Source organism: Oncorhynchus kisutch, unplaced genomic scaffold, assembly GCF_002021735.2.
Source record: "Oncorhynchus kisutch isolate 150728-3 unplaced genomic scaffold, Okis_V2 scaffold3964, whole genome shotgun sequence".
NCBI classification, from domain to species: domain Eukaryota; kingdom Metazoa; phylum Chordata; class Actinopteri; order Salmoniformes; family Salmonidae; genus Oncorhynchus; species Oncorhynchus kisutch.
Genome location: NW_022265909.1, coordinates 211,654 through 224,109, shown reverse-complemented (window position 1 = coordinate 224,109; position 12,456 = coordinate 211,654). Strand labels below are relative to the sequence as shown.

Sequence of the window (12,456 nt, the reverse complement as noted above, 5' to 3'; positions counted from 1 at the left end):
GAAGGGAGGAGGAGAGAAGGGAGGAGGAGAGGGATGGGAGGAGTAGAGGGAAGGGAGGAGGAGAGAAGGGAGGAGGAGAGAGAAGGGAGGATGAGTAGAGAGAGGAGTAGAGGGAAGGGAGGAGGAGTAGAGGGAAGGGAAGAGGAGTAGAGGGAGGAGGAAAAACAAGGTTCCTAATTTTCCCCTCTCGTGCCAGACCGACTGCGTTCTGTTCTCTCCCCCTCGGAAGATGTTAGACAATTGAAGTTATGATGTCATCACCAGATAACACTCTGGAGTCTAGAATCCCATTAGAAAGCAGGAGACAGAATTCTACTCAGTCAGGATGGCATAATGTCTCTTAAGGAAGAAGGATATTCTACTATTCTTTGTAGTCAGTTCTTCATGGTGGACAAAGGGATACAAACTGAACCTATTCCGTTCTGACTCTCCACAGCAGTACCAGGCCCCAGCCCAGCCACCACCTCCAGCCTCTCCTCCCGTCGTCTCCCCCCCAGAGGGTGACCACCACCCAGCACTGCGAGCCTCCGACGGACCCCTGCCCAGCTCCTTCCCCTACTCCTCTGCCACTCATCTCAAACGTCTCCACACCGCCCCCATCTGCTCCTCCAACACAGAGACAGAGACAGCCCAGCAAGAGCCACCGGGCCTGGTCAGGCCCTCCACCGCCTGCTCCCTGGGATCCAACCGTCCAGCCGACGACCAGGAACAGACCCAAGACGACGCGGTCTCCTCCAGCACTGACCCCCAGGGGAGCACTGTGGACCCCCACCTCCAGACCCACCCTTACAGAGTCAGACCCCGAGCCCACCGACGAGGGCCTCCGTCGGGGAAGATCAGCTCGCCCTGCCTGGAGAGGCTGCTCCAGTCCAAGGAGAGCATCATCTCACCCAGAAACATGGGAGGTCAGAGTCCGGGAGGTGATGGGGAGAGCAGCCGTTCGTAACAGCTAGACTCAGACATGGTCCATGGAGGAGATAAGGACTGATCTGGGCACAGAGTTGACCCGGGAGACACAGAGCTGTATCTTTCCACAACAGGCTCCCCAATACAGCAGGGGGCAAAGGTCGGTGTCTGAGCGGGACGCTGTCTCTTTAAGAGCTGTGTGTCATGTGATCCATCATGTGATCCAACTACGGTTGGTTTATCTGCAGTAAGACACTGAGACATGGAGGAGAGGAGAAATATTATAGACCTGCAGTGAGACACAGAGATATGGAGGAGACATATTATAGACCTGCAGTAAGACACTGAGACATGGAAGAGACATATTATAGACCTGCAGTAAGACACTGAGACATGGAGGAGACATATTATAGACCTGCAGTAAGACACTGAGACATGGAGGAGAGGAGACATATTATAGACCTGCAGTAAGACACAGAGACATGGAGGAGAGGAGAATTATTATAGACCTGCAGTAAGACACTGAGACATGGAGGAGAGGATACATATTATAGACCTGCAGTAAGACACAGAGACATGGAGGAGACATATTATAGACCTGCAGTAAGACACAGAGACATGGAGGAAAGGAGAATTATTATAGACCTGCAGTAAGACACTGAGACATGGAGGAGACATATTATAGACCTGCAGTAAGACACAGAGATATGGAGGAGACATATTATAGACCTGCAGTAAGACACTGAGACATGGAGGAGACATATTATAGACCTGCAGTAAGACACTGAGACATGGAGGAGAGGAGAAATATTATAGACCTGCAGTGAGACACAGAGACATGGAGGAGACATAGTATAGACCTGCAGTAAGACACTGAGACATGGAGGAGACATATTATAGACCTGCAGTAAGACACAGAGACATGGAGGTGAGGAGACATATTATAGACCTGCAGTAAGACACAGAGACATATTATAGACCTGCAGTAAGACACTGAGACATGGAGGAGACATATTATAGACCTGCAGTAAGACACAGAGACATGGAGGAGACATATTATAGACCTGCAGTAAGACACAGAGACATGGAGGTGAGGAGACATATTATAGACCTGCAGTAAGACACTGAGACATGGAGGAGACATATTATAGACCTGCAGTAAGACACAGAGACATGGAGGAGACATATTATAGACCTGCAGTAAGACACAGAGACATGGAGGTGAGGAGACATATTATAGACCTGCAGTAAGACACGGAGACATGGAGGAGACATATTATAGACCTGCAGTAAGACACAGAGACATATTATAGACCTGCAGTAAGACACTGAGACATGGAGGAGACATATTATAGACCTGCAGTAAGACACAGAGACATATTATAGACCTGCAGTAAGACACTGAGACATGGAGGAGACATATTATAGACCTGCAGTAAGACACAGAGACATGGAGGAGACATATTATAGACCTGCAGTAAGACACAGAGACATGGAGGTGAGGAGACATATTATAGACCTGCAGTAAGACACGGAGACATGGAGGAGACATATTATAGACCTGCAGTAAGACACAGAGACATATTATAGACCTGCAGTAAGACACTGAGACATGGAGGAGACATATTATAGACCTGCAGTAAGACACAGAGATATGGAGGAGACATATTATAGACCTGCAGTAAGACACTGAGACATGGAGGAGACATATTATAGACCTGCAGTAAGACACTGAGACATGGAGGAGAGGAGACATATTATAGACCTGCAGTAAGACACAGAGACATGGAGGAGAGGAGAATTATTATAGACCTGCAGTAAGACACTGAGACATGGAGGAGAGGATACATATTATAGACCTGCAGTAAGACACAGAGACATGGAGGAGACATATTATAGACCTGTAGTAAGACACAGAGACATGGAGGAGAGGAGAATTATTATAGACCTGCAGTAAGACACTGAGACATGGAGGAGACATATTATAGACCTGCAGTAAGACACAGAGATATGGAGGAGACATATTATAGACCTGCAGTAAGACACTGAGACATGGAGGAGAGGAGAAATATTATAGACCTGCAGTGAGACACAGAGATATGGAGGAGACATATTATAGACCTGCAGTAAGACACTGAGACATGGAGGAGACATATTATAGACCTGCAGTAAGACACAGAGACATGGAGGAGACATATTATAGACCTGCAGTAAGACACAGAGACATATTATAGACCTGCAGTAAGACACTGAGACATGGAGGAGACATATTATAGACCTGCAGTAAGACACAGAGACATGGAGGAGAGGAGACATATTATAGACCTGCAGTAAGATACTGAGACATGGAGGAGAGGATACATATTATAGACCTGCAGTAAGACACTGAGACATGGAGGATAGGAGACATATTATAGACCTGCAGTAAGACACTGAGACATGGAGGAGAGGAGACATATTATAGACCTGCAGTGAGACACAGAGATATGGAGGAGACATATTATAGACCTGCAGTAAGACACTGAGACATGGAGGATACATATTATAGACCTGCAGTAAGACACCGAGACATGGAGGAGAGGAGACATATTATAGACCTGCAGTAAGACACTGAGACATGGAGGAGACATATTATAGGCCTGCAGTAAGACACTGAGACATGGAGGAGAGGAGACATATTATAGACCTGCAGTAAGACACAGAGACATGGAGGAGAGGAGACATATTATAGACCTGCAGTAAGACACAGAGACATGGAGGAGAGGAGACATATTATAGACCTGCAGTAAGACACAGACATGGAGGAGAGGAGACATATTATAGACCTGCAGTAAGACACAGAGACATGGAGGAGAGGAGACATATTATAGACCTGCAGTAAGACACAGACATGGAGGAGAGGAGACATATTATAGACCTGCAGTAAGACACAGAGACATGGAGGAGAGGAGACATATTATAGACCTGCAGTAAGACACAGAGACATGGAGGAGAGGAGACATAAACAAGACTAACCTTGGTTTTGTGTGTTATCTTGAGGACAGACAGAGAGAGAGAGGTGTAAAACAGAAAGGGTCTTGGGTAAAGGAGAGAAACACATCTCCATCAATATCCTACATGCAGTAGCCTTGCCCATCACTTTCATTTGGTGCAGTTGAGTTGGACTTATCTGGACTGAGGAAGTTGAGCTGGACTTATCTGGACTGAGGAAGTTGAGTTGGACTTATCTGGCCTGAGGAAGTTGAGTTGGACTTATCTGGCCTGAGGAAGTTGAGTTGGACTTATCTGGACTGAGGAAGTTGAGTTGGATTTATCTGGACTGAGGAAGTTGAGTTGGACTTATCGGGCCTGAGGAAATTGGACTTATCTGGCCTGAGGAAGTTGGACTTATCTGGCCTGAGGAAGTTGGACTTATCTGGCCTGAGAAAGTTGAGTTGGACTTATCTGGACTGAGGAAGTTGAGTTGGACTTATCTGGCCTGAGGAAGTTGAGTTGGACTTATCTGGCATGAGGAAGTTGAGTTGGACTTATCTGGCCTGAGGAAGTTGGACTTATCTGGCCTGAGGAAGTTGAACTTATCTGGCCTGAGGAAGTAGGACTTATCTGGCCTGAGGAAGTTGGACTTATCTGGCCTGAGGAAGTTGAGGGTGATCAGATGGATAAATGGTTGGACTGGATAGCCTGGTTTCCCATCTGGGAACAAGAAGGGTCTTAAAAGCAGGAATAATAACAGGAACAATAACAGGAATACTGGGATATGGGCTCTCGTTATTCCGACAGCTGACAGAATGTGATTAGATCCCAAATGGCCCCCTGATATCCATCCTGGTAGAGGAGTATCACATGTGAAAGGTAACTAACCACTCACTCAGCTCTGACAGTTGGACTCTTCCTTCATTCAGTCCACTTGTTTTTGTTAGTTGACACAATAGCGCGACCTCATGTTGACACCATGTCCACGTTGGACCATAGATAGGATCAACAACAACAACAACAACAACGACGAGACAACCTGACGTCAGCCATTCCACCCATCAGCTTGGCCCTGACATGACTCCATGCTCCTTCTGTGTGACGCTCCAAGGGACACTGTGGAGACCTTGAACTACACCAAGAGAAGATTTATTTGGTCACCGGCAGACAGACAGACAGACAGAGAGAGAGACAAACTATGAAGACAGAGAGAGAGACAGAGAGAGACAGAGACAGACTATGAAGACAGAGAGAGAGACAGAGAGACTATGAAGACAGAGAGAGAGACAGACTATGCAGACAGAGAGAGAGACAGAGAGACTATGAAGACAGAGAGAGCGACAGACAGAGAGACAGACTATGAAGACAGAGAGAGAGACAGAGAGACTATGAAGACAGAGAGAGCGACAGACAGAGAGACAGACTATGCAGACAGAGAGAGAGACAGAGAGACTATGAAGACAGAGAGAGCGACAGACAGAGAGACAGACTATGAAGACAGAGAGAGAGACAGAGAGACTATGAAGACAGAGAGAGCGACAGACAGAGAGACAGACTATGAAGACAGAGAGAGAGACAGACTATGAAGACAGAGAGAGAGACAGACTATGCAGACAGAGAGAGAGACAGACTATGCAGACAGAGAGAGAGAGACAGTCTTCCATATAGAGAGACAGACTATGCAGACAGAGAGAGAGAGACAGTCTTCCAGAGAGAGAGACAGACTATGCAGACAGAGAGAGAGAGACAGTCTTCCATAGAGAGCCTTAGCTACAGAGTGAGGGACAATATAACAGCCACAGTCCCTCCTACCAGCCATTTCCTGTTCTATCCAGTTAACCATTATCTCTGACAATCCTTCTACACACCAGATAATGGCTGGGTCCCCAATGGGGCCATTTGGGATGCAATCAATGTGGGAATCATATCTGACACCAGATACCATGTGATGTAAACAACAATATCTGACACCAGATACCATGTGATGTAAACAACAATATCTGACACCAGATACCATGTGATGTAAACAACAAATCTGACACCAGATACTAAATACCATGTGATGTAAACAACAATATCTGACACCAGATACTAGATACCATGTGATGTAAACAACATTATCTTACACCAGATACCATGTGATGTAAACAACAATATCTGACACCAGATACCATGTGATGTAAACAACCATATCTGACACCAGATACCATGTGATGTAAACAACCATATCTGACACCAGATACCATGTGATGTAAACAACAATATCTGACACCAGATACTAGATACCATGTGATGTAAACAACAATATCTGACACCAGATACCATGTGATGTAAACAACAATATCTGACTTCACACCAGATACTAGATACCATGTGATGTAATCAACAATATCTTACACCAGATACCATGTGATGTAAACAACAATATCTGACACCAGATACCATGTGATGTAAACAACAATATCTGACACCAGATACTAGATACCATGTGATGTAATCAACAATATCTGACACCAGATAACATGTGATGTAAACAACAATATCTGACACCAGATACTAGATACCATGTGACGTAAACAACAATATCTGACACCAGATACTAGATAACATATGATGTAAACAACAATATCTGACACCAGATACCATGTGATGTAAACAACAATATCTGATTCTAACAATATCTGACACCAGATACCATGTGATGTAAACAACAATATCTGATTCTAAACTGGCTCATGTGTGAACAGCAATATCTGACACCAGATACTGGCTCATGTGTAAACAACAATATCTGATTCTAAACTGGCTCATGTGTGAACAGCAATATCTGACACCAGATACTAGATACCATGTGACGTAAACAACAATATCTGATTCTAAACTGGCTCATGTGTAAACAACAATATCTGATTCTAAACCGGCTCATGTGTAAACAACAATATCTGATTCTAAACTGGCTCATGTGTAAACAACAATATCTGACACCAGATACTAGATACCATGTGATGTAAACAACAATATCTGATTCTAAACTGGTTCATGTGTGAACAACAATATCTGATTCTAAACTGGCTCATGTGTAAACAACAATATCTGATTCTAAACTGGCTCATGTGTAAACAACAATATCTGATTCTAAACTGGCTCATGTGTGAACAACAATATCTGATTCTAAACTGGCTCATGTGTAAACAACAATATCTGATTCTAAACTGGCTCATGTGTAAACAACAATATCTGATTCTAAACTGGCTCATGTGTGAACAACAATATCTGATTCTAAACTGGCTCATGTGTAAACAACAATATCTGATTCTAAACTGGCTCATGTGTGAACAGCAATATCTGACACCAGATACTGGCTCATGTGTAAACAACAATATCTGATTCTAAACTGGCTCATGTGTGAACAGCAATATCTGACACCAGATACTAGATACCATGTGACGTAAACAACAATATCTGATTCTAAACTGGCTCATGTGTAAACAACAATATCTGATTCTAAACTGGCTCATGTGTAAACAACAATATCTGATTCTAAACTGGCTCATGTGTAAACAACAATATCTGACACCAGATACTAGATACCATGTGATGTAAACAACAATATCTGATTCTAAACTGGCTCATGTGTAAACAACAATATCTGATTCTAAACTGGCTCATGTGTAAACAACAATATCTGATTCTAAACTGGCTCATGTGTAAACAACAATATCTGATTCTAAACTGGCTCATGTGTAAACAACAATATCTGATTCTAAACTGGCTCATGTGTAAACAACAATATCTGATTCTAAACTGGCTCATGTGTAAACAACAATATCTGATTCTAAACTGGCTCATGTGTGAACAACAATATCTGACACCAGATACTAGATACCATGTGACGTAAACAACAATATCTGATTCTAAACTGGCTCATGTGTAAACAACAATATCTGATTCTAAACTGGCTCATGTGTAAACAACAAAATCTGATTCTAAACTGGCTCATGTGTAAACAACAATATCTGACACCAGATACTAGATACCATGTGATGTAAACAACAATATCTGATTCTAAACTGGCTCATGTGTAAACAACAATATCTGATTCTAAACTGGCTCATGTGTAAACAACAATATCTGATTCTAAACTGGCTCATGTGTAAACAACAATATCTGATTCTAAACTGGCTCATGTGTGAACAACAATATCTGATTCTAAACTGGCTCATGTGTGAACAACAATATCTGATTCTAAACTGGCTCATGTGTAAACAACAATATCTGATTCTAAACTGGCTCATGTGTGAACAGCAATATCTGACACCAGATACTGGCTCATGTGTAAACAACAATATCTGATTCTAAACTGGCTCATGTGTAAACAACAATATCTGATTCTAAACTGGCTCATGTGTGAACAACAATATCTGATTCTAAACTGGCTCATGTGTAAACAACAATATCTGATTCTAAACTGGCTCATGTGTAAACAACAATATCTGATTCTAAACTGGCTCATGTGTAAACAACAATATCTGATTCTAAACTGGCGTGTGAACAACATACACATTGTTGAACAATGTCTTCTGACTCAAACGATGGGAAGGAGTTTTTTTTTGTTTTGTTGTGTAAATATTTTTTGGGGGACAATGTTCCAAGGTTGATTTACTTTACCTCCCTAAAATGTGGCCTTTTGTGACATTTTTATACTATAATCAAAAGAAATGTGATGATATTTAGTTTTTTCTGCGAAAACAAAGTGTTTCTCCATAATGTTTTGTATTATAATTATAATATTCAGATTTCACGTTGGTTTCATTTCTAAAAACCGACCACTTCCAAGACCCCGCTATTGAACACAGAATAAACTTTAACAAGTCCGTTTCTGAAGCATTTTATTGAGTTTTGTTTGTTTTGTGTTCCTGCTTTAGGAAACACAGCATTGGCAATAAAAAAAAAAAATGAAAACAAAAATAAATATGGATATTTATGTAAAACATTTTCCTACTGAAACATTATACACAATTGTACAACATCATTTTTTAAATTTTCTTCTTCACTTGGGGTGAATGAATATTCTTATACACATTTTCCCCCAAAGACTTAAATAAAACACCTCCATGCTAAAAACAAAAACCCTGAAAGAAATGAAACGATTAAAAAAACTAACCAAAATAAGAATAATAATAATAATAAGAATCAATGAACTGCTTCTGGGTTTTTAAAAATTTGCTTAAAAAAAACGAAAACATAACTAATAAAAACCCATTCGGTGAAAAATAAAAACATTGAATCAAATCCATCCATTATGTCTTATGTGTTGAGAGTGGTAGAGAAACATGGGATATAATGACATGTTCAAAAGGGACCCGGGCCTTTTCCCATTCAGGTAAATGAACACTGTTGTTGCTGCTCTGTGACTTCCTACTGTACGTTGATAACGGACAACGAAGAAGATGTCATCCTTCTGGGTTTCTGCTGTGTGCCGCTCTGTGAGAGGACAGTCTATATTCCATCCAGGCCCGGTCTTTCCTGGGTCTCGTTGTGTGTGTGTGTGTGTGTAGTGAGGGTCTGTGAGAGGAGAGGACAGTCTATATTCCATCCAGGCCCGGTCTTTCCTGGGTCTCGTTGTGTGTGTGTGTGTGTGTGTGTGTGGTGAGGGTCTGTGAGAGGAGAGGACAGTCTATATTCCATCCAGGCCCGGTCTTTCCTGGGTCTCGTTGTGTGTGTGTGTGTGTGTGTGGTGATGGTCTGTGAGAGGAGTGGACAGTCTATATTCCATCCAGGCCCGGTCTTTCCTGGGTCTCGTTGTGTGTGTGTGTGTGTGGTGAGGGTCTGTGAGAGGAGAGGACAGTCTATATTCCATCCAGGCCCGGTCTTTCCTGGGTCTCGTTGTGTGTGTGTGTGTGTGGTGAGGGTCTGTGAGAGGAGAGGACAGTCTATATTCCATCCAGGCCCGGTCTTTCCTGGGTCTCGTTGTGTGTGTGTGTGTGTGGTGAGGGTCTGTGAGAGGAGAGGACAGTCTATATTCTATCCAGGCCCGGTCTTTCCTGGGTCTCGTTGTGTGTGTGGTGAGGGTCTGTGAGAGGAGAGGACAGTCTATATTCTATCCAGGCCCGGTCTTTCCTGGGTCTCGTTGTGTGTGTGTAGTGAGGGTCTGTGAGAGGAGAGGACAGTCTATATTCCATCCAGGCCCGGTCTTTCCTGGGTCTCGTTGTGTGTGTGTGTGTGTGGTGAGGATCTGTGAGAGGAGAGGACAGTCTATATTCCATCCAGGCCCGGTCTTTCCTGGGTCTCGTTGTGTGTGTGGTGAGGGTCTGTGAGAGGAGAGGACAGTCTATATTCCATCCAGGCCCGGTCTTTCCTGGGTCTCGTTGTGTGTGTGTGTGTGTGTGTAGTGAGGGTCTGTGAGAGGAGAGGACAGTCTATATTCCATCCAGGCCCGGTCTTTCCTGGGTCTCGTTGTGTGTGTGTGGTGAGGGTCTGTGAGAGGAGAGGACAGTCTATATTCCATCCAGGCCCGGTCTTTCCTGGGTCTCGTTGTGTGTGTGTGTGTGTGTGTGTAGTGAGGGTCTGTGAGAGGAGAGGACAGTCTATATTCCATCCAGGCCCGGTCTTTCCTGGGTCTCGTTGTGTGTGTGTGTAGTGAGGGTCTGTGAGAGGAGAGGACAGTCTATATTCCATCCAGGCCCGGTCTTTCCTGGGTCTCGTTGTGTGTGTGTGTGTGTGTGGTGAGGGTCTGTGAGAGGAGAGGACAGTCTATATTCCATCCAGGCCCGGTCTTTCCTGGGTCTCGTGTGTGTGTGTGTGTGTGTAGTGAGGGTCTGTGAGAGGAGAGGACAGTCTATATTCCATCCAGGCCCGGTCTTTCCTGGGTCTCGTGTGTGTGTGTGTGTGTGTGTGTGTGGTCAGGGTTTATGAGAGGAGAGGACAGTCTATATTCCATCCAGGCCCGGTCTTTCCTGGGTCTCGTTGTGTGTGTGGTGAGGGTCTGTGAGAGGAGAGGACAGTCTATATTCCATCCAGGCCCGGTCTTTCCTGGGTCTCGTGTGTGTGTGTGTGTGGTGAGGGTGCATCGGGTCTGGGCAGACTGTGGTTGGTCAGTAGTCCGTGTCCGAGCCCTCTGCGTTGTCTACGTTGCGTGACAACATGTAGTTGTCCATGTCGATGGAGCGACAGTTGTTGATGGCGTAGCGGAGTCTCTCTGCCATCACCGTCTGGCTGGAGTAAGGAGGCAGGCGCAGCTGGAAGAAACAGGTCTGGGAGGTCGGCAGGCTGTCATAGGGCTGTATGGGGGGGGTAGAGACGAGGAGGGGGGGAGACGGGACAGAGAGAGAGAGAGGTGGGGACAGAGAGAGAGGGGGGGGACAGAGAGAGAGAGAGGTGGGGGGCAGAGAGAGGGGGGGAGGAGAGGGGGGGGCAGAGAGAGAGAGGGGGGGGGGGCAGAGAGAGGTGTTCATTACATCATCAACATTATCTTGCAATGTGTGTAGTTCTGTCTTTGAGCTGTTCGTCTATTGGCAGAGAAATGCATTGGCCTTTAGACTGGGGGAACACACTCTGGCATTTAGACTGGGGAACACACTCTGGCATTTAGCCTGGGGGAACACACTCTGGCATTTAGACTGGGGAACACACTCTGGCATTTAGACTGGGGAACACACTCTGGCATTTAGACTGGGGGAACACTCTGGCATTTAGACTGGGGAACACACTCTGGCATTTAGACTGGGGAACACACTCTGGCATTTAGACTGGGGAACACACTCTGGCATTTAGACTGGGGAACACACTCTGGCATTTAGACTGGGGGAACACTCTGGCATTTAGACTGGGGAACACACTCTGGCATTTAGACTGGGGAACACACTCTGGCATTTAGACTGGGGAACACACTCTGGCATTTAGACTGGGGAACACACTCTGGCATTTAGACTGGGGAACACACTCTGACATTTAGACTGGGGAACACACTCTGGCATTTAGACTGGGGGAACACTCTGGCATTTAGACTGGGGAACACACTCTGGCCTTTAGCCTGAGGGAACACACGCTGGCATTTAGCCTGAGGGAACACACACTGGCATTTAGCCTGAGGGAACACACACTGGCATTTAGACTGGGGGAACACTCTGGCATTTAGACTGGGGGAACACTCTGGCATTTAGACTGGGGGAACACTCTGGCATTTAGACTGGGGGAACACACTCTGGCATTTAGACTGGGGAACACACTCTGGCCTTTAGCCTGAGGGAACACACACTGGCATTTAGCCTGAGGGAACACACACTGGCATTTAGACTGGGGGAACACTCTGGCATTTAGCCTGAGGGAACACACACTGGCATTTAGACTGGGGGAACACTCTGGCATTTAGACTGGGGGAACACTCTGGCATTTAGCCTGAGGGAACACACACTGGCATTTAGACTGGGGGAACACTCTGGCATTTAGACTGGGGGAACACTCTGGCATTTAGACTGGGGGAACACACTCTGGCATTTAGACTGGGGGAACACACTGGCATTTAGACTGGGGGAACACTCTGGCATTTAGACTGGGGGAACACACTCTGGCATTTAG

The 12,456-nt window shown here is 45.0% G+C and overlaps 2 protein-coding genes across 2 annotated transcripts in view; one reads left to right on the top strand and one right to left on the bottom strand.

Annotated features, from left to right (window-relative positions):
* Positions 1-1,355, top strand: part of LOC116372531 (uncharacterized) — a 30,461-nt gene extending 29,106 nt beyond the window's left edge. Inside the window, exon 6 of the mRNA XM_031821354.1 lies at positions 437-1,355. Coding sequence (XP_031677214.1) covers positions 437-946 — 510 coding nt within the window. The 3' untranslated portion in view covers positions 947-1,355. The remainder of the gene's footprint in view (positions 1-436) is intronic.
* Positions 1,356-8,751: 7,396 nt separating this feature from the next.
* Positions 8,752-12,456, bottom strand: part of LOC109886404 (probable E3 ubiquitin-protein ligase HERC1) — a 206,773-nt gene continuing 203,068 nt past the window's right edge. The window contains exon 84 of the mRNA XM_031821355.1: positions 8,752-11,159. Within this exon, the coding sequence (XP_031677215.1) occupies positions 10,974-11,159 (186 nt within the window). The 3' untranslated portion in view covers positions 8,752-10,973. The remainder of the gene's footprint in view (positions 11,160-12,456) is intronic.